The 22,888-nt window shown below is 43.7% G+C and overlaps 1 protein-coding gene across 1 annotated transcript in view; it reads left to right on the top strand.

The window, feature by feature from the left end:
* LOC115165690 (glutamate receptor ionotropic, kainate 2) overlaps positions 1-22,888 on the top strand; it is a 266,263-nt gene that overhangs the window by 141,052 nt on the left and 102,323 nt on the right. The window contains exons 8-9 of the mRNA XM_029718979.1: positions 7,371-7,478; positions 8,638-8,751. Coding sequence (XP_029574839.1) covers positions 7,371-7,478; positions 8,638-8,751 — 222 coding nt within the window. The remainder of the gene's footprint in view (positions 1-7,370; positions 7,479-8,637; positions 8,752-22,888) is intronic.

The following is a 22,888-nucleotide window of genomic DNA, read 5'->3' on the forward strand; positions in this document are numbered from 1 at the left end:
AGGATAACACTGAACTATCACTGCATGGCCACTGTATCACAGGCTAACACTGAACTATCACTGCATGGCCACTGTATCACAGGCTAACACTGAACTATCACTGCATGGCCACTGCATCACAGGCTAACACTGAACTATCACTGCATGGCCACTGTATCACAGGCTAATACTGAACTATCACTGCATGGCCACTGCATCACAGGCTAACACTGAACTATCACTGCATGGCCACTGTATCACAGGCTAATACTGAACTATCACTGCATGGCCACTGCATCACAGGCTAACACTGAACTATCACTGCATGGCCACTGCATCACAGGCTAACACTGAACTATCACTGCATGGCCACTGTAATACAGGCTAACACTGAACTATCACTGCATGGCCACTGCATCACAGGCTAACACTGAACTATCACTGCCTGGCGGGTAGGAGCATTGGGCCAGTAACCGAAAGGTTGCCGGATCGAATCCCCGAGCTGACAAGGTAAACATGTCGTTCTGCCCCTGAGCAAGGCAGGTATCCCACTGTTCCCCAGGTGTCGATGATGTGGACATCGATTAAGGCAGCCCCCTGCACCTCTCTGATTCAGAGGGGTTGGGTTAAATGCGGAAGACACATTTCAGTTGAATACATTCAGTTGTACTACTGACTAGGTATCCCCCTTTCCCTACACTATCACTGAATCACCACTGTATCACAGGCTAACATTACACTATCACTGAATCAACACTGTATCACAGGCTAACATTACACTATCACTGAACCACCACTGTATCACAGGCTAACATTACACTATCACTGAATCACCACTGTATCACAGGCTAACAATACACTATCACTGAATCACCACTGTATCACAGGCTAACATTACACTATCACTGAATCACAGGCTAACATTACACTATCACTGAATCACCACTGTATCACAGGCTAACATTACACTATCACTGAATCACCACTGTATCACAGGCTAACATTACACTATCACTGAATCACAGGCTAACATTACACTATCACTGAATCACCACTTTATCACAGGCTAACATTACACTATCACTGAACCACCACTGTATCACAGGCTAACATTACACTGTCACTGAATCAACACTGTATCACAGGCTAACATTACACTATCACTGAACCACCACTGTATCACAGGCTAACATTACACTATCACTGAACCACCACTGTATCACAGGCTAACATTACACTATCACTGAATCACCACTGTATCACAGGCTAACATTACACTATCACTGAATCACCACTGTATCACAGGCGAACATTACACTATCACTGAATCCCCACTGTATCACAGGCTAACATTACACTATCACTGAACCACCACTGTATCACAGGCTAACATTACACTATCACTGAATTACAGGCTAACATTACACTTAACATACTACATCTATTTAACACGGATTCATTCAAAGGTATTTCATATGTATTTATTTAAATGTATTTAAACCTAGATTATGACCAATTTCCACTGTTATTTCAATATAACCATGTCCAACCACATAGGCAGGCAATTGTGGTTATTTCTTGGAAATTCACAATCTTCTTTCATCTAGCGTTCTCTTCCCAACAAAGAGGAACAATGTGACATTAATGAGCCTGTAATAACATGACGTTAGATGAGTCATACTCCAGGTTCTTTCTGAAATAACATCCGCTTTAAGCCAGTTGCTCATGCTTCTCTAAGAAAAGGGCACAGAATTCAACACTTGCTATGCAATGTAACACAAGAGAGTTCTATCAAGGCACAAGGCAAGACCCAAATGCAGACACAGGAGGCAGATGGTTGGAGTCTTACAATGTTTAATCATCAAAATGAGTAGGCAAGAGGATGGCCGTGGACAGGCAAAAGGTCAAAACCAGATCAGATTCCAGGAGGTACAGAGTGGCAGACAGGCTCGTGGTCAGGGCAGGCAGAATGGTCAGGCAGGCGGGTACAAAGTCCAGAAACAGGCAAGGGTCAAAACCAGGAGGACTAGAAAAAGGAGAATGCAAAAAGCAGGAGAACGGGGAAACCGCTGGTTGACTTGGAAACATACAAGACGAACTGGCACAGAGAGACAGGAAACACAGGGATAAATACACTGGGGAAAATAAGCAACACCTGGAGAGGGTGGAGACAATCCCAAGGACAGGTGAAACAGATCAGGTCGTGACAAGTTCAGTGCTTAGGGACACTTTTATGCTCGATTTTTAGCATTCCAAAGTAGTGCCTGTATCGTTACAGATGAGGTAATTTTTTATTATTCTTTTTTTTTTATTTCACCTTTATTTATCCAGGTAGGCTAGTTGAGAACAAGTTCTCATTTGCAACTGCGACCTGACCAAGAAAAAGCGAAGCAATTTGACACATACAACAACACTGAATTACACATGGAATAAACAAACATACAGTCAATAATACAGTAGAACAAAAGAAAACAAAAAAAGTCTATATACAGTGAGTGCAAATGAGGTAAGTTAAGGCAATAAATAGGCCATGGTGGCGAAGTAATTACAATATAGTAATTAAAACACCGGAATGGTAGATGTGCAGAAGATGAATGTGCAAGTAGAGATACTGGGGTGCAAAGGAGCAAGATAAATAAATAAATACAGTATGGGGATGAGGTAGGTAGATAGATGGGCTGTTTACAGATGGGCTATGTACAGGTGCAGTGATCTGTGAGCTGCTCTGACAGCTGGTGCTTAAAGCTAGTGAGCGATCTATGAGTCTCCAGCTTCAGAGATTTTTGCAGTTCGTTCCAGTAGAGAACTGGAAGGAAAGACGACCAAAGGAGGAATTGACTTTGGGGGTGACCAGTGAGATATACCTGCTGGAGCGTGTGCTACGAGTGGGTGCTGCTATGGTGACCAGTGAGCTGAGATAAGGCGGGGGTTTACCTAGCAGAGACTTGTAGATAACCTGTAGCCAGTGGGTTTGGTGACGAGTATGAAGCGAGGGCCAACCAACGAGAGCGTACAGGTCGCAATGGTGGGTAGTGTATGGGGCTTTGGTGACAAAACGGATGGCACTATGATAGACTGCATCCAGTTTGTTGAGTAGCATGTTGGAGGCTATTTTATAGATGACATCACCGAAGTCGAGGATCGGTAGGATGGTCAGTTTTATGAGGGTGTGTTTAGCCACATAAGTGAAGGATGCTTTGTTGCGATATAGGAAAACGATTCTAGATTTAATTTTGGATTGGAGATGCTTAATGTGAGTCTGGAAGGAGAGTTTACAGTCTAACCAGACACCCAGGTATTTGTAGTTGTCCACGTATTCTAAGTCAGAGCCGTCTGCTGGACGGGCGGGCAGGTGCGGGCAGTGATTGATTGAATAGCATGCATTTAGTTTTACCTGCGTTTAAGAGCAGTTGGAGGCCACGGAAGGAGAGTTGTATGGCATTGAAGCTTGTCTGGAGGTTAGTTAACACAGTGTCCAAAGAGGGGCCAGAAGTATACAGAATGGTGTCGTCTGCGTAGAGGTGGATCAGAGAATCACCAGCAGCAAGAGCAACATCATTGATGTATACAGAGAAGAGAGTCGGCCCGAGAATTGAGCCCTGTGGCACACCCATAGAGACTGCCAGAGGTCCAGACAACAGGCCCTCCGATTTGACACACTGAACTCTATCAGAGAAGAGTTGGTAAACCAGGCGAGGCAATCATTTGAGAAACCAAGGCTGTCGAGTCTGCCAATAAGAATGTGGTGATTGACAGAGTCGAAAGCCTTGGCCAGGTCGATGAATACGGCTGCACAGTAATGTCTCTTATCGATGGCGGTTATGATGTCGTTTAGGACCTTGAGCGTGGCTGAGGTGCACCCATGACCAGCTCTGAAACCAGATTGCATAGCGGAGAAGGTACGGTGGGATTCGAAATGGTCGGTAATCTGTTTGTTAACTTGGCTTTCGAAGACCTTAGAAAGACAGGGTAGGATAGATATATAGGTCTGCAGCAGTTTTGGTCTAGAGTGTCACCCCCTTTGAAGAGGGGGATGACTGCAGCAGCTTTCCAATCTTTGGGAATCTCAGACGATACGAAAGAGAGGTTGAACAGGCTAGTAATAGGGGTTGCAACAATTTCAGCAGATAATTTTAGAAAGAGAGGGTCTAGATTGTCTAGCCCGGCTGATTTGTATGGGTCCAGATTTTGCAGCTCTTTCAGAACATCAGCTATCTGGATTTGGGTGAAGGAGAAATGGTGGGGGCTTTGGCGGGTTGCTGTGGAGGGTGCAGTGCAGTTGACCGGGGTAGGGGTAGCCAGGTGGAAAGCATGGCCAGCCGTAGAGAAATGCTTATATAAATTCTCAATTATAGTGGATTTATCGGTGGTAACAGTGTTTCCTAGCCTCAGAGCAGTGGGCAGCTGGGAGGAGGTGCTCTTATTCTCCATGGACTTTACAGTGTCCCAGAACTTTTTTGAGTTAGTACTACAGGATGCAAATTTCTGTTTGAAAAAGCTAGCCTTAGCTTTTCTAACTGCCTGTGTATATTGAAAAGTTGCATATCATGGGTGCTATTCGATACTAATGCAGAACGCCACAGGATGTTTTTGTGCTGATCAAGGGCAGACAGGTCTGGAGTGAACCAAGGACTATATCTATTCCTAGTTCAACATTTTTTTGAGTGGGGCATGCTTATTTAAGATGATGAGGAAGGCACTTTTAAAGAATAGCCAGGCATCATCTATTGATGGGATGAGGTCAATGTCATTCCAGAATACCCCGGCCAGGTTGATTAGAAAGGCCTGCTCGCAGAAGGGTTTTAGGGAGCATTTGACAGTGATGAGGGGTGGTCGTTTGGTCGCAGACCCATTACGGATGCAGGCAATGAGGCAGTGATTGCTGAGATCTTGATTGAAAACAGCAGAGGTGTATTTGGAGGGCGAGTTAGTTAGGATGACATCTATGAGGGTGCCCATGTTTACGGATTTGGGGTTGTACCTGGTAGGTTCATTGATCATTTGTGTGAGATTGAGGGCATCAAGCTTAGATTGTAGGATGGCCGGGGTGTTAAGCATGTCCCAGTTTAGGTCACCTAGTAGCACGAGCTCAGAAGATAGATGGGGGCAATCAATTCACATATGGTATCGAGGGCACAGCTGGGGGCAGAGGGAGGTCTATAGCAAGCGGCAACAGTGAGAGACTTGTTTCTGGAAAGGGGAATTTTTAGAAGTAGAAGCTCAAATTGTTTGGGTACAGACTTGGTTAGTAATACAGAACTCTGCAGGCTATGTTTTGCAGTAGATTGCAACACTGCCCCCTTTGGCAGTTCTATCTTGGCGGAAAATGTTATAGTTAGCGATGGAGATTTCAGGGTTTTTGGTGGTTTTCCTAAGCCAGGATTCAGACACGGCTAAGACATCCGGGTTGGCAGAGTGTGCTAAAGCAGTGAGTAAAACAAACTTAGGGAGTAGGCTTCTAATGTTAACATGCATGAAACCAAGGCTTTTACGGTTACAGAAGTTAACAAATGAGAGCACCTGGGGAGTGGGAGTGGAGCTAGGCACTGCAGGACCTGGATTAACCTCCACATCACCAGAGGAACAGAGGAGAAGTAGGATAAGGGTACGGCTAAAGGCTAAAGGCTATACGAACTGGCCATCTAGCACGTTTGGAACAGAGAGTAAAAGGAGCAGGTTTCTGGGCACGATAGCATAGATTCAAGGCATAGTGTACAGACAAAGGTAAGGTAGGATGTGAGTACATTGGAGGTAAACCTAGGCATTGAGTAATGATGAGAGAGATATAGTCTCTAGAGACGTTTAAACCACGTGATGTCATTGCATATGTAGGAGGTGGAACAACATGGTTGGTTAAGGCATATTGAGCAGGGCTAGAGGCTCTACAGTGAAATAAGACAGTAAACACTAACCAGGACAGTAATGGACGAGGCATATTGATATTAGAGAGAGGCGTGCGTAGCCAGGTGAACATATGAGTCTAGTGATTGGTTGGGCTGACTGGAGACACGGCGATTCAGACAGTTAGCAGGTCGATGCTAACAAGCTAACAGTTAGTTGGCCGGGGCTAAACAAGCTAGCAATTAGCAGACCGGGGCAGGCAAGCTAGCTGTTAGCAGACCGGGTTAGCAAGCAAGCAGTTGGCAAACCAGGGCTAGCAAGTTAGCCATGGGGGTAAGTCTGTTTTTGCCTCTTCGTGCAGTGACGTCGATAGACCAGTCGTGGAATTAGTTGGGTTCCAAGTAACTCTAGATAGCTAGCAGGCCGGTTAGCAGAATGGGCCTTCAGCGAACGTCACGCCTGAGGGGCCTGTTGGAATCCTCGGGCAGATTATGTCGGTATTCCAGTCGTAGAGGATCGGCGGGGGTTCCGTGCCCCGTACCGGCAGTAGAAGGGATCCGGATATTGTTGCCCAGGAGTGGGCTTCGGTGGTAGCACAGGAGCCCTGGCCGAGCTTCAGGCTAATTGGTGCTTGCTCCGGGATGGAAACGCTAGCCAGGAGTAGTCACCCGGGATTGCGGTTAGCTAGTTGCGAAGATCCAGGTGAAAATGTTCAGAGTTTGCGGTAGGAATCTGGAGATATAGGGGGGGGGGGGTCCGTTATGCTCTGAACATTTTCACCTCTGCTCTGATTCGAGTCACGTTGTTCGAACTGGCGAGAGCTTTCCGAGCTAAAGGTTAGCTGATGACCGCTAGCAATGGTTTGCTGACTGATAGCTGGTAGGTAGTTAGCTGGCTAGCTTCAGTTGAGGGATTCCAGATCCGAAGTAAATAGAAATACTTTAGAAAAAAAAATAAACAGATCCACGCCACATTGGGTGATGCGGGTTGCAGGAGAGTATTTAGAAGTTGAGGTTTTGGAAAATATTTAAAAAGATATGCGAAGAAAAAGATGTAAAAAGATATATACAAGGGACACGACAGGACAAAGACGTCTGACTGCTACGCCATCTTGGATTCTCTATGAATGTTCTAACTGAATGTAATAACTGTCTCACTGTTACTAAAGCAACGATCAGAATTACATCCAAAAAGCGTCTGTGTCCTGGAGAAAGTATCAAGTTTGTGTATGTGGTATTAATAAGTAATATACAGGGTGTGTGTGTATTTGTAGCATACCTTTGTGTGTTTGTGCACCTTGCTTAAAGGTGAACTCTAATGAATAATGGATGTCTCTATTTTGCTGAGAATGAGTGAGCTCCTGTGACCCCTTGCTCTTTGGTTATGATGAATCTCTCTCTCTCTTTCCCTCCTCCATCTCTTTCTCCTCACTCTCCATCCCTTTCTCCCTTTTTCCCTTTCGCTCTTGCTTTCTCTCTCTGTCTCTTTCTCTGTCTCTCCTCCCTTCCTCCCTCTCTCGCTTCCTACCCCTCTCTCTTTCTCTCCTCCAGGCCCACTGGGATGGCTTGACTGGGCGGATCACTTTCAACAGAACCAACGGCTTGAGGACAGACTTTGACCTGGATGTGATTAGTCTGAAGGAGGATGGACTGGAGAAGGTACTAGGGGAGTGTGTGTGTGTTTGAGTGTGTGTGTCTGTGTCTGTGTTTGTGTGTGTGTGTGTGTGTGTATGTGTGTGTATGTATGTGTGTGTGTGTGTGTGTGTGTGTGTGTGTGTGTGTGTGTGTGTGTGTGTGTGTGTGTGTGTGTGTGTGTGTGTGTCAGTGTGTGTGTGTGTGTGTGGTGTGTGTGTGTGTGTGTGTGTGTGTGTGTGTGTGTGTGTGTGTGTGTGTGTGTGTGTGTGTGTGTGTGTGTGTGTGGTGTGTGTGTGTGTGTGTGTGTGTGTGTGTGTGTGCATGTTTATAAGACATGACCATGTGTGCACGTCTACAGAGGAGATAATTCATAAAAAAAAGCTTGCCAACACAACAGATCCAAACACCAACCCACACACACACACCCTCCTAACACACATGCTCCCCTGTGTGTGCCTCTCAGCTGCTCCTGACCTCCCCGTCTCTCTCTGTGGCGTGTGTCTACGCCTCCATGAATAATTTACTCTATTAATGAAAAAACCTTCAGGAGCCCTCCAACCTCATGAAGGCTGAATTAAACAGTTGATTTGCAATTACAAAGCAGCCATCTCTAAGGCCTCAGTAGTGGGCATCAGAGAGAGGAGCAGGGCTGTTGTGGCTGTAGTGGGTTGGTGCTGCAGAGCAGAGTGTCTGCTGAGATGAGAAGCCCTGTTGCGGGTAAGAGAATAACACAGCCAGGATGAGAGGCCCCTGCAGGCTCGCCCCTCTCCTCCTCCTTTTCTTTCTGCTTCCACCAACCCCTCCTTACACACTCACTCACATGCACACACATACACTCAGTACTCCACCTCTTCAGCTCAAGCACACATTCCCAGAATTCTCCAGCACCCTTAGGACACGGCTGACAGCAGGTGGAACTCTTAACTCTTAACCTGCGGGATGTGATATAAGAGCTGATCTAGGATCAGGATCTGCCTCTGGCTCTCTGTGGAAGAGGATTGTGTGTGTGTGTGTCTGTGTATGTGTGTGTGTGTGTGTGTGTGTGGGTGGGTGTGTGTTTGTAATAATGCACCTCACATCATATTTTCTCATAGACACACTCTTCCCTGAACAGTTTTTCTGCATGGAAGATATAACTAAAGTGCACTAAATGCTAATGTTTTGTCTGTGTTTTTCCCCTCAGATTGGAACATGGGACCCTCCTAGTGGCTTGAACATGACAGACCACCAGAAGGGGAAGACATCCAACGTCACAGACTCCTTAGCCAACAGATCTCTAGTTGTCTCCACCATACTGGCAAGTAGCGTTCACTCTTTGCTCTGGGGTAGACACTTTTTGTCTATTCATAGAGAACTTAAATTGCTGTACTAGCTGTCAGCTGGGTGCTATAACAGAGTTATACCATCTCTATATAAGTGATTATGAATGCCCAGAACTGCTCTAAGACTTAATTGACTCCTTGGAAAAGGTGTTATTCCTTTTTAGTTTTTAGGTCATTTTCTTTGAAAAGTGCTCCACTTGAATTTCTCAGGATGGTTGTCGGCCTGTGAGCGAATTGAATGGAAGTAGCCAAAAGTACACCACTTTTAAATTACCAGTCCACACTTCACTTCACTGCTGTGGAGAGGTCCCTTTCCAATTGGTTGAGAACAGTTTCAGGCAGGGCTAATTGGCTGATTGATTGTCCAATAAGATTTCATGGTTTAAGGCTCTCTCTCTCTAGCATTTTATTAGTCCCTCTATTGAGGAGTTGTTTCTCTACCCAGTGATGCTAAACCCAGACATTCAGGGGAACTCTGGGGGAAGTTAAAGAGTGCCCTAGGATCTTTAATGCTTCTCTATGAGTCACACAGACCAACTCACAGCTGTACTTCCTCAGGCTTCATCCAACCATCTTTGGCATTTTAGAAAAGCACTATTAACATCCTGTGTATTGTTATTATTCACTCTATAGAAGATTTATAAAAAAAATCTTAGCTTCAATGATGAGCGTGTAATGATGGGGCGGTGAGTCAGAAGCAGGTGAAACATTTTAATAAAACAATAAAACCAAGAACACGACACTAACATAAGGCAGTACGCCGATACACTAGAACAATACCAACTGATGAGTGAACATAGGAGAGTGACATATAAAGGGGAGGAAATGATGAAGGTAATGGAGTCCAGGTGTGAATCATAATAATACACAGGTGCGCGTAATGATGAGTGCCAAGTGTGTGTAATGATGAATCCCAGAATCAGTGGTCAGTACTCTGGCAACATTGTATGCCGGAGGGGAGGAGCAGACGTGACAGAGCGTATCACTCCCCATCCCGTGGTGTCTATCTGTTGGGGTGGAGTTGTCTGTGAGTTGTAAAGAAAGTCTGCTCTGGTGCTGTATGGATTCTGTAGGCTACACGGTGACTCCATCCCTCCTATCTCCTCCGTCTGAAAGCCATACCAGAGCCCGCCGCAATTGACTCATCACGACTAAACAGGAAGCTTCTAGAATCAACAAAGTTAAGGCCATTTACGATCCTATTATTTAAGAACCAGAGCGTAAAAATAACAATATCAACCAAATTGCGGTTTGTCATTTTTTATCCCGTGCTGCGCTTGCCTTACCTCTCCCATGCATGCTGCTGCTGTGTTCTGATTGAATTGCTGTTATTAGTTAAGACTCTAAATGTCTGTAATTGGTGCATCAGGATTGAGTCATGGGGAGATCTCGGATGGCTTTGAGGGGAGGAGAAAATAGGGAGGGCTGACAATAATTGGGTTTGTTACATTTGATTGATGCACACTTTTATCCAACTTCTCTTCATTTTTTTTCATGCCAGACTGAAGGATTACAAGCCCCTCTTTAAAATGTGGAGCTGTAATTAGTTTTCAATGCCTCAGAGATCTGAACTAATCAAAAGAGTTTTGGCCATTTTGTCAAGACCTCATATTGGTAATAGAATGGTGGTTAAATTGACAGTACTTCAAAGACCTCATACTGGTATTATACTGGTGGTTAATGTCACAGTATGCCCATGTGGTAATTGAAGAAGTCGTAGTATTTCATAACTGGTTTACTGCAACGGCATGAATTAGATTACTTTTTAGCATTATCAAAACCTGTGGTTTGAATCGAAGAGGGCAGTCCATAAGCGCAGACAAAGGATATCAAGGATCTGGAAGGATTCTGTATGAAGGAATGGTCCAAGATCCCTCCCAATGTGTTCTCCAACTCTTTTTTTGAGAATGAAAATACTTAATCTCTTTCTCTGAGCAATTGTATTGTATTTTTGTTTTGCATACAATATAGCTCAGTATTTGAATTATTTATTTTATACAGTCATTATTGCTCACCTTTACCAGGGGTGTCAATTATTTGGTACCTGGGCACCAATCATAGTAGTGGACATAAACAGATCCAACCTCCTCTTGGCTACACTAGAGAATCCTCCTCACCTGGGGCACCAATCATAGTAGTGGACATAAACAGATCCAACCTCCTCTTGGCTACACTAGAGAATCCTCCTCACCTGGGGCACCAATCATAGTAGTGGACATAAACAGATCCAAGCTCCTCTTGGCTACACTAGAGAATCCTCCTCACCCGAGGCACCAATTGTAGTAGCGCTATAGCCCCGTTTCCCCTGTGGGAGCGGCTTTTAGTATGAGAGCGAGAGAGAGAAGAGAGAGAGAGAGAGGGACAGAGAGAGAGTAGCCATAATAGGACATTTGAAGTGTCTCTATTCCTTTGGAATGTTTACTGTACATTTTATATTGTTTTATTTCACTTTTGTTTATTATCTAGTTCACTTCCATTGGCAATTTAAACATATGTTTCCCATGCCAATAAAGCCATTTGAATTGGAGAGAGCGCAAGAGAGAGAATCTATGAAAGTTCGACTTAATATGAATATGTTATGTGCTCAGGTCTAGATCTGTGCTTCTGACCTTAGTGTTATCTTTGTGTTACACACACACTCACACAAGCAATGCAAACAAGCCTCACGGTATAATAATGATCATGAATGAGACAGATGTGAAAAACTCAATAATTACCTCACACTGACAAATAACTACTGTAAAGGTTCATTAAGCTAAATGACGGTATAATCAACCATAAGTAGCTAGTGCAACACTATATCCTGTTGATTACCTGTTCTACCCATCATCTGTCAAACATGTCTCTCTGGCTCTGCACACCTGCAATGGCTGGGGGATCAGTTATATATGCATTATATTATAAACTCTTTTCCCCGTTCAGCGGAATCTGATTTTACACAACGCTTATCAAGGCTCCAGGGGTAAGGAGTTGTTACTAAGGTAACAGGTAATGGGAATCTAAAGAAATGAATAGACAAATCAACCTTTCAAGCTTATTTACTTTATTTCTTTGTCTTTTCATACACTTCATGTCTCCTCTTTTGGTTTCTTTAGTCAAAGCACAGACACTCAAGTCGCTGAATTTCTTCACTAACCAACTTTGAAATCAAACCTGTTTCAAATATACACTAGATGACCAAAATTATGTTGACACTCATTCAAAAGTCATGGACATTAATATGGAGTTGGTCCCCCATTTGTTGCTATAACAGCCTCCACTCTTCTGGGAAGGTTTTCCACTAGATGTTGGAACATTGCTGCAGGGACTTGCTTCCATTCAGCCACAAGAGCATTAGTGAGGTCGGGTGCTGATGTTGGGTCGATTTGGCCTGGCTCACAGTCGGCGTTCCAATTCATCACAAAGGTGTTCGATGGGGATAAGGTCAGGCTCTGTGCAGGCCAGTCAAGTTCTTCCACACCGATCTCGACAAACCATCTCTGTATGGACCTCACTTTGTGCACGGGGGCATTGTCATGCTGAAGCAGGAAAGGGCTTTCCACAAACTGTTGCAACAAAGTTGAAAGCACAGAATCACAGAATCATCCAGAATGCCATGGGTCCCTAGATCGTCAAAAGGTTCTACAGCTGCACCCTCGAGAGCATCCTGACTGGTTGCATCACCTCCTGCTATGGTAACTGCTCGGCATCTGACCGTTAGGTGCTACAGAGGGTAGTACGGCCCAGTACATCACTGGGGCCAAGCTTCCTGCCATCCAGGACCTATATACTAGGCGGTGTCAGAGGAAAGCCCAAAAATTGTCAAAACTCCAGTCACCGAAGTCATAGAATGTTTTCTCTGCTACCGTATGGTAAGCGGTACCGGAGCGCCAAGTCTAGAACCAAAAGCTCCTTAACATCTTCTACCCCCAAGCCATAAGACCGCTGAACAATTAATCAAATGCCCACCAGATTATTTACATTGACCCCCCCATTCGTTTTTTTACACTGCTGCTACTCGCTGTTAATTGTCTATGCATAGTCACTTCACCCCTACCTACATGTACAAATTACCTTGACTAACCTGTACCCCCGCACATTGACTCAGTACCGGTACCTCCTGTATATAGCCTCGTTATTGTTATTTTATTGTGATACTTTTTATAATTATTTACTTTAGTTTATTTGGTAAATAAACTAAATATTGAACTGCACTGTTGGTTAATTAAAGACTTGTAAGTAAGCATGTTGTATTCGGCGCATGTGACAAGTAAAGTTTGATTTCATTTGATTGTGTACTGTAGCGTTTAGATTTCCATTCAACTGGAACTAAGGGGCTTAGCCCAAACAATGCCCCAGACCATTATTCCTCCTCCACCTGCATCTGGGCAGGTACCGTTCTCCGGGCATCCTCTAAACTCAGACTCGTCTGTCGGACTGCCAGATGGTGAAGCGTGATTCATCACTCCAGAGAATTCCTTCCCACTGCTCCAGAGTCCAATGGTGGTGAGCTTAACACTACTCCAGCCAATGCTTGGCATTGCGCATGATGATGTTAGGCTTGTGTGCAGTTGCTCGGCCATGGAAGCCCATTTCTTGAAGCTCCCGATGAACGGTTCTTGTGCTGATGTTCCTTCCAGAAGCAGTTTGGATCTCGGTAGTGAGTGTTGCAATCGAGGACAGACAATTTTTATGCGCTACGTGTTTCAGCACTCGGCGGTCCAGTTCTGTGAGCTTGTGTGGCCTACCACTTCGCGACTGAGCCATTGTTGCTCCTAAACATTTCAACTTCACAATAACAGCACTTACAGTTGACCATGGCTGCTCTAGCAGGGCAGGAATTAGTCAAACTGACTTGTTGGAAAGGTAACATCCTATGACGGGGCCACATTGAAAGTCACTGAGCTCTTCAGTAAGGCCATTCTACTGGGAATGTTTGTCTATGGAGATTGCATGGTTGTGTGCTCAATTTTATACACCTGTTGCTGAAATAGCCGAGTCCACTAATTTGAAGGGGTGTCCACATACTTTTGTATATATATATATGTATTTTTTATAAATAGGGTTTTTGTAGTATTAGTTGATTATTTTAAAGTTGTAAATCATAATTTCTAGTTTGACCATTTCTAACTATTAAAGTTCAACTTTGATTAGGCAGTAGTCCTATGTGTTCCATGACTCCACATCACACGTGTGAGATTTTGCTACTGATAAGGTTGCACTATGCACTTTTTCACTTTAGAAATGTTGCAGCTGATGTGAAAAGGCTTTTTCTATGACACATTACATACATACAACACGAAGAATCACACCCTGGAACCAATCGTAGTAGGGCTCGCCAACAGATCACCTCTCCTGTAGTCTTGTTTCCCTTGTGGGATGGGCTCATCTCTGCCAATAGGTATTTAGTATGCCAGACATAAAGAACAATTCATTGAAACAGAATTTGATGTGAGACTTTTATTTACTACAGTTGCGGGATATATGAGTCACAAATGAGAAGAGAGAGAGAGAGAGAATGAATCAGCTTTGTTTGCATTATATAATAAACCCTTTTCCCCATATAGCGGAATCTGATTTTTCACAGTGCTTATCAAGGCCCAAGGATAAGGAGTCGTTACTAATGTAACAGGTAAAGGGGATCTAAATAAATGAATAGATGAGTCAACCTTTCAATCTCTTCATACACTCTTCATGGCTATTCAAGGTACATACATTCAAACAACTATTTATCTTCACTAATTTACACTAATTGATATATTTCATAAACAGCATATTGGTAGTATTATTTGGGTATTTCAGAATGGTTCATCATTATTGCTAGTTTGACCATTTCAGATTCTTAGAGTTAAACTTTGATTAAACAGTGAGCCTATGGGAAGTCTTCCATGACTCCACATGACACGTAGAGAGCACTGAGTGGGTTCTCTTTGTTCTTTGCTCTAGGCGGTAGCCTCGTAGCATATTGGCCCAATCATTATAAAACTAAAATAAATGCTCAAATGAGTCAGCATCATTGGGACACATTATTTTCATTGGGACACGTATTCCATTTTAGAAGAATCAAGGTGATTTTGCATTCAAGGGTGAGTGACTCTCCAGATCAGCAGTATAAAATACAGGAGGACTTTAATGAGGTTTGCTATACAGAGATAGCTAGCTAGTCCTTTTTGATTTTCTTTCCTCCCTCACAGTTTTAAATGAAAGATGCTTGTAGGTCTCCATCTGCGGGGATCACAACACGAGACAGGATCAGGAGGTGGCACGTCAGACCTTCCACATGTAGCAGGTGGCTAGCGTGTAGCTAGCGTCTAACGTTGTCAGACACTTCCTGTGGTTCTGACCTCAGCCCACCCTCTCCCCTCCCCCTCATACACACACAAAGCGTGTCTGCACAAACACATGCACACGCAGGCATGCATACACGGACACTGTGTTTATATGATTAATTGGGATTAAAGTGCTGTTATCCACTCATAATTCAATTTCCAGGGAAGAACATTTCCACAGAATGTATTCAGGACCACATTGAAAATAATATAACCATGGTGAAAAACAAGTGTTGTATAATACTTTAATTTGTTGTCCTATGGACAGACAGACAGACTAATAAAACAGTGTTAGGTGTTAATGGGCCAACTGACTGTTTATGATAATTACACTCTTTCACAGCTGACAGAAGGTGAGAGGTTATACGCTGCTACATTGTGCTCATTGTGCTAGATAATACATATTCCAATGAAAAACATGGCAGCACTGAGAAAGAGGCCTATTCAGAGAGAGGAGATTACAGTTTATGTCTAACAGTGGGAGGGGGGCTAAAGGCCTGTCCACGTCCATTACAAACGACTTAATTAGCATACTGGAGCATTCATGTATGTTACAATTGATGTCCTCATGGGTGAATGTTTTACATTGGTAATTATTGTTGACTACTCGTTAGCCCCTATCTTTGTTTTATGAGAGGTTGTGGTTCTGCCTTAACAGAACCACAAAAGAGGGCCACCATTGTTCCTGTTCCCAAGAAAGCGAAGGTAACTGAGCTAAATGACTATCGCCCCGTAGCACTCACTTCCGTCATCATGAAGTGCTTTGAGAGACGAGTCAAGGATCATATCACCTCCACCCTACCTGACACCCTAGACCCACTCCAATTTGCTTACCGCCCCAATAGGTCCACAGATTATGCAATCACAATCACACTGCACACTGCCCTAACCCACCCGTCATTAAGCTCGAGATCCTGGGTCTCGACCCCGCCCTGTGCAACTGGGTCCTGGACTTTCTGACGGGACGCCTCCAGGTAGTGAGGGTAGGAAACAACATCTCCACCCCGCTGATCCTCAACACTGGGGCCCCACAAGGGTGCGTTCTCAGCCCTCTCCTGTACTCCCTGTTCACCCATGACTGTGTGGCCATGCACGCCTCCAACTCAATCATCAAGTTTGCAGACGACACTACAGTGGTAGGCTTGATTACCAACAACGACAAGACGGCCTACAGGAAGGAGGTGAGGGCCCTCGAAGTGTGGTGTCAGGAAAATAACCTCACACTCAACGTCAGCAAAACAAAGAAGATGATCATGGACTTCAGGAAACAGCAGAGGGAGAACCCCCCTATCCACATCGACGGGACAGTAGTGGAGAAGGTGGAACGTTTTAAGTTCCTTGGCGTACACATCACCGGCAAACTGAAATGGTCCACCCACACAGACAGCGTGGTGAAGAATGTGCAACAGCGCCTCTTCAACCTCAGGAGGCTGAAGAAATGTGGCTTGTCACCAAAAACACTCACAAACTTTTACAGATGCACAATCAAGAGAATCCTTTCGGACTGTATCAATGCCTGGTATGGCAACTGCTCCGCCCACAACTGTAAGGCTCTCCAGAGGGTAGTGAGGTCTGCACAACGAATCAACGGGGGAAAACTACCTGCCCTCCAGGACACCTACAGCACCCGATGGCACAGGAAGGCCAAAAAGATCATCAAGTACAACAACCACCCAAGCCACTGCCTGTTCACCACGCTATCATCCAGAAGGCGAGGTCAGTACAGGTGCATCAAAGCTGGGACCGAGAGACTGAAAAACAGCTTCTATCTCAAGGCCATCAGACTGTTAAACAGCCATCACTAACACTGAATGGCTGCTGCCAACGTACTGACTCAAATCTCTAGCCACTTTAATAATTAAAAATTGGATGTAATCCAAACAAATCAAATGTATTTATAAAGCCCTTCTTACATCAGCTTATATCTCAAAGTGCTGTACAGAAACCCAGCCTAAAACCCCAAACAGCAAGCAATGCAGGTGTAGGAGCACGGTAGCTAGGAAAAACTCCCTAGAAAGGCCAGAACCTAGGAAGAAACCTAGAGAGGAACCAGGCTATGAGGGGTGGCCAGTCCTGTTCTGGCTGTGCCAGGTGGAGATTATAACAGAACATGGCCAAGATGTTCAAATGTTCATAGATGACCAGCATGGTCAAATAATACAAATCACAGTAGTTGTCGAGGGTGCAACAGGTCAGCACCTCAGGAGTAAATGTCAGTTGGCTTTTCGTAGCCGATCACATTCAGAGTATCTCTACCGCTCCTGCTGTCTCTTGAGAGTTTAAAACAGCAGGTCTGGGACAGGTAGCACGTCCGGTGAACAGGTTAGGGTACCATAGCCGCAGGCAGAACAATTGAAACTGGAGCAGCAGCACGGCCAGGTGGACAGCAAGGAGTCACCAGGCCAGGTAGTCCTGAGGCATGGTCCTAGGGCTCAGAGAGAGAGAGAGAGAGAGAGAGAGAGAGAGAGAGAGAGAGAGAGAGAGAGAGAGAGAGAGAGAGAGAGAGAGAGAGAGAGAGAGAATACTTCAATTCACACAGGACACCGGATAAGACAGGAGAAATACTCCAGATATAACAGACTGACCCTAGCCCCCGACACATAAACTACTGCAGCATAAATACTGGAGGCTGAAACAGGAGGGGTCGGGAGAAACTGTGGCCACATCCGACGATACCCCCGGACAGGGCTAAACAGGCAGGATATAACCCCACCTACTTTGCCAAAGCACAGCCTCCACTCCACTAGAGGGATATCTTCAACCACCAACTTACCATCCTGAGACAAGGCCGAGTATAGCCCACAAAGATCTCCGCCACGGCACAACCCAAGGGGGGGGCGCCAACCCAGACAGGAAGATCACGTCAGTGACTCAACCCACTCTAGTGACGCACCCCTCCTAGGGACGGCATGGAAGAGCACCAGTAAGCCAGTGACTCAGCCCCCGTAATAGGGTTAGAGGCAGAGAATCCCAGTGGCGAGAGGGGAACCGGCCAGGCAGAGACAGCAAGGGCAGTTCGTTGCTCCAGTGCCTTTCTGTTCACCTTCACACTCCTGGGCCAGACTACACTCAATCATAGGACCTACTGAAGAGATGAGTCTTCAATAAAGACTTAAAGGTTGAGACCGAGTCTGCGTCTCTCGCATGGGTAGGCAGACCATTCCATAAAAATTGAGCTCTATAGGAGAAAGCCCTGCCTCCAGCGCTTTGCTTAGAAATTCTAGGGACAATAAGGAGGCCTGCGTCTTGTGACCGTAGCGTACGTGTAGGTATGTACGGCAGGACTAAATCGGAAAGATAGTTAGGAGCAAGTCCATGACTGTGGCAGTGAGTAGATCTAGAGACATGTTGGACAAAACCCACAGAGTCGATGATGGCTCCAAAAGCCTTTTGGAGTGGATCTGTGGACTTTTCCATGTGAATATTAAAGTCACCAAAAATTAGAATATTATCTGCCATGACTACAAGGTCCGATAGGAATTCAGGAAACTCAGTTAGGAACGCTGTATATGGCCCAGGATGCCTGTAAACAGTAGCTATAAAAAGGGATTGAGTAGGCTGCATAGATTTCATGACTAGAAGCTCAAAATACGAAAACGTCGGTTTTTGGGGGGGTAAATTGAAATTTGCTATCATAAATGTCAGCAACACTGCCTTTGCGGCATGCGCGGGGGATATGGTCACTAGTGTAACCAGGAGGTGAGGCCTCATTTAACACAGTAAATTCATCAGGCTTAAGCCATGTTTCAGTCAGGCCAATCACATCAAGATTATGATCAGTGAGTAGTTCTCATTGACTATAACTGCCTTGGAAGTGAGGGATCTAACATTAAGTAGCCCTATTTTGAGATGTGAGGTATCACAATCTCTTTCAATAATGGCAGGAATGGAGGAGGTCTTTATTCCAGTGAGATTGCTAAGGCGAACACTGCGATGTTTAGTTTTGCCCAACCTAGGTTGAGGCACAGACACGGTCTCAATGGGGAAAGCTGAGCTGACTACACTGACTGTGCTAGTGGCAGACTCCACTAAGCTGGCAGGCTGGCTAACAGCCTGCTGCCTGGCCTGCACCCTATTTCATTGTGGAGCTAGGGGAGTTAGAGCCCTATTTATGTTCGTAGATAAGATGAGAGCACCCCTCCAGCTAGGATGGAGTCCGTCACTCCTCAACAGGCCAGGCTTGGTCCTGTTTGTGGGTGAGTCCCAGAAAGAGGGCCAATTATCTACAAATTCAATCTTTTGGGAGGGGCAGAAAACTGTTTTCAACCAGCGATTGAGTTGTGAGACTCTGCTGTAGAGCTCATCATAACTGGGAGGGGGCCAGAGACAGTTGTGACCGGAAATGAAGTCTGGTCAGCTATAGTCTGGTCTGTGTCTCTGAGCTCACATAATAAATGTATCACTAGTCACTTTAAACAATGTCACTTTATATAATGTTTACATACCCAACATTACTCATCTCATATGTATATACTGTACTCTATACCATCTACTGCATCTTGCCTGTGCCGTTCGGCCATCGCTCATCCACATATTTATATGTACATGTTCTTATTCATTCCTTTACACTTGTGTGTAAAAGGTAGTTGTTGTGAAATTGTTCGATTACTTGTTAGATATTAGTGCATGGTCGGAACTAGAAGCACAAGCATTTCGCTACACTCGCATTAACATCTGCTAACCATGTGTATGTGACCAATAAAATTGTATTTGATTTGATTTTAACCTTTTACTGCAGTGGGCTAAATCAGGTTCACTCAGTGTTCCTTGGTTGTCTTAAACAAACCTACTTTGAATCTAAAGTATACACCTCACACACATGGTTATGGGCTTAACAAAAGACACCTGTACCATGTCACTTATAGAGTTGAAATGTATAATTGTTTTTGTTTGCATCCCAATAATACATGTTAAGTACATCACAGAAGACTGAAATGTAACAAAACCGTTTGACATAGAAGCACCAGATTTCCGTCTGTTAAAAATATATATATATATACACTACCGTTCAAAAGTTTGGGGTCACTTAGAAATGTCCTTGTTTTTGAAAGAAAAGCACTTTTTTTGTCCATTAAAATAACATCAAATTAATCAGAAATACAGTGTAGACATTGTTAATGTTGTAAATGACTATTGTAGCTGGAAACGGCAGATTTTTTATGGAATATCTACATATGTGTACAGAGGCCCATTATCAGCAACCATCACTCCTGTGTTCCAATGGCACATTGTGTTAGCTAATCCAAGTTTATCATTTTAAAAGGCTAATTGATCATTAGAAAACCCTTTTGCAATTATGTTAACACAGCTGAAAACTGTTGAACTGATTAAAGAAGCAATAAAACTGGCCTTCTTTAGACTACTTGCGTATCTGGAGCATCCTTCATTTCTCAGAACAAGAATAGACTGACGAGTTTCAGAAGGAAGTTCTTTGTTTCTGGCCATTTTGAGCCTGTAATGGAACCCACAAATGCTGATGCATTTTTCTTTCAAAAACAAGGAGATTTATAAGTGACCCAAACTTTTGAACAGTAGTGTATAACTTAATAACATTCCACACGAGGCCACTAGTCATTTGACTGCGTGAAAGGGGTATTTACTTTAAACGTAAAATGTTTAGTTCTCTGTTAGGTTTATAGTAGCTTTATAGAAGCTTTTCAGTCACCTTTGTCAGTGTTCTCTCTCTCTCTCTCTCTCTCTCTCTCTCTCTCTCGTCTAGATGTTCTTAATTGGTTTACTAAATCTTTCCTCCTTTCAAATACTGTACATCAAATACTTTTTGAGTGCACTGCACAGAGGCCGTGTCCGCTTCAAAGTTAAACTTCAGGTAGCTTTGCCAGACTACCCATCATGCATCGCACCTTTATGCCCTTGAACACCCTCTTTTTTTTAGCTGGCTCCTCACCACTCCTCTGACTTGGTTACAAACAGAGCGAGGAGGAGGGAGGAGAGCTGCTGATAAGGTCTATAGATAGATAGAGAGGGTGGAATGTTTAAAAGGACTAATACAGGAGACAAGAGAAAGAGAAAGCTAGTGAGGAAGACAGAAAGTGATGGAGGGAGAGAAAGAGAGAGAGAGAGAAAACGAGACAGAGAAAGAGGGGGAGAAAGAGAGAGAAAGAGATCTCTTTGAGTTGGATAACAGATCATTAGGCTAGTCGGCTATATTATTGATCCCTTTCAATTCCCTGACAGAAGATTGTTATAGTGGTCCGAGAATAATCTCACCAAACCAAAGCAATCAGTTCTATCACTCGGTATGTATAGTGCATTCGGAAAGTATTAGGACCCGTTGACCTTTTCCACATTTTGTTACGTTACAAACTTATTCTAAAATTGATTCAATTGTTTATTTTTTTTTATCATCAATCTACACCAATACCCCATAATGACAAAGCAAAACTGTTTATTTTTGTATTTTTCCAAAGGAAAAAACCCTGAAATATGCCAATTACGTAAGTTTTCAGACCCTATACTCAGTACTTTGTTGAAGAACCTTTGGCATTTGGAAATTGCTCCCAAGGATGAACCAGACTTGTGGAGGTCTACAATATTTTTTCTGAGGTCTTGGCTGATTTCTTTTGATTTTCCCATGATGTCAAGCAAATTGGCACTGAGTTTGAAGGTAGGCCTTGAAATACATCCACAGGTACACCTCCAATTGACTCAAATGTTGTCAATTAGCCTATCAGAAGCTTCTAAAACCATTACATAATTTTCTGGAATTTTCTAAGCTGTTTAAAGGCACAGTCAACTTAGTGTATGTAAACTTCTGACCCACTGGAATTGTGATACAGTGAATTATAAGTGAAATAATCTGTCTGTAAACAATTGTTGGAAAACTTGCTTGTGTCATGCACAAAGTAGATGTTCTAACCGACTTGCCAAAACTATAGTTTGTTAACAAGAAATTTGTGGAGTGGTTGAAAAACGAGTTTTAATGACTCCAACCTCCAAACGTCTGACTTCAACTGTAAGTAACAATACTTTAAGGTTCTACTTAAGTAGTTTTCTTTTGTATATGTGCTTTACTTTACTATTTATATTCTTGACAAGTTTTACTTTTGCTTCACTATATTCCTAAAGAAAATAATACTAATACTCGTTACATTTTGAATGCTTAGCAGGATAGGAAAATGACCTAATTCACACACTTATCAAGACACTATCCCTGGGAATCACCTACTTCTGATTTGGTGGACTCATTAAACACAAAATCTTAATTTGTAAATGATGTCTGCGTGTTGTAGTGTGCCCTTGGCTATCTGTAAATAATACAAAAAAAAATAAAAATTGTGCTGTCTGGTTTGCATAATATAAGCTATTTTAAATTATTTATACTTCTACTTTTGATACTTAAATATATTTTAAACCAAATACTTTTCGACTTTTACTCAAGTAGTATTTTACTGGGTGACTTTCACTTTTACTCGAGTCATTTTCTAGTAAGGTATCTTTACTTTTACTCAAGTATGACAGTTGGGCATTTTTTCCACCACTGACCAATAGATGCTACTACATGTGTTAGCATCTCCTTGTTCTCATCAAATCTCTGAGCCAGTAAAATGTGTGAAAGCTGGTTGAGATCCGACACGATTTTGTTTGTATCGTGGCATGCCACAATTATATGGTAAACAACACCTGTTTGATAATATATTCTCTGCCTGATTTTACTGAGAGAGACGGGGGTAGAGGGGAGAGAGAGATGGAAAGAGAGAGAGAGATGAGAGAAAGCGAGAGAGAGATATATAGTGGAGAAAGCAAGAGAGAGGGTGAGTGGGGTAGATAAAAAGAGAGCGAGAGG

Source organism: Salmo trutta, chromosome 3 (genome assembly GCF_901001165.1).
Source record: "Salmo trutta chromosome 3, fSalTru1.1, whole genome shotgun sequence".
Classification (NCBI taxonomy): Eukaryota; Metazoa; Chordata; class Actinopteri; order Salmoniformes; family Salmonidae; genus Salmo; species Salmo trutta.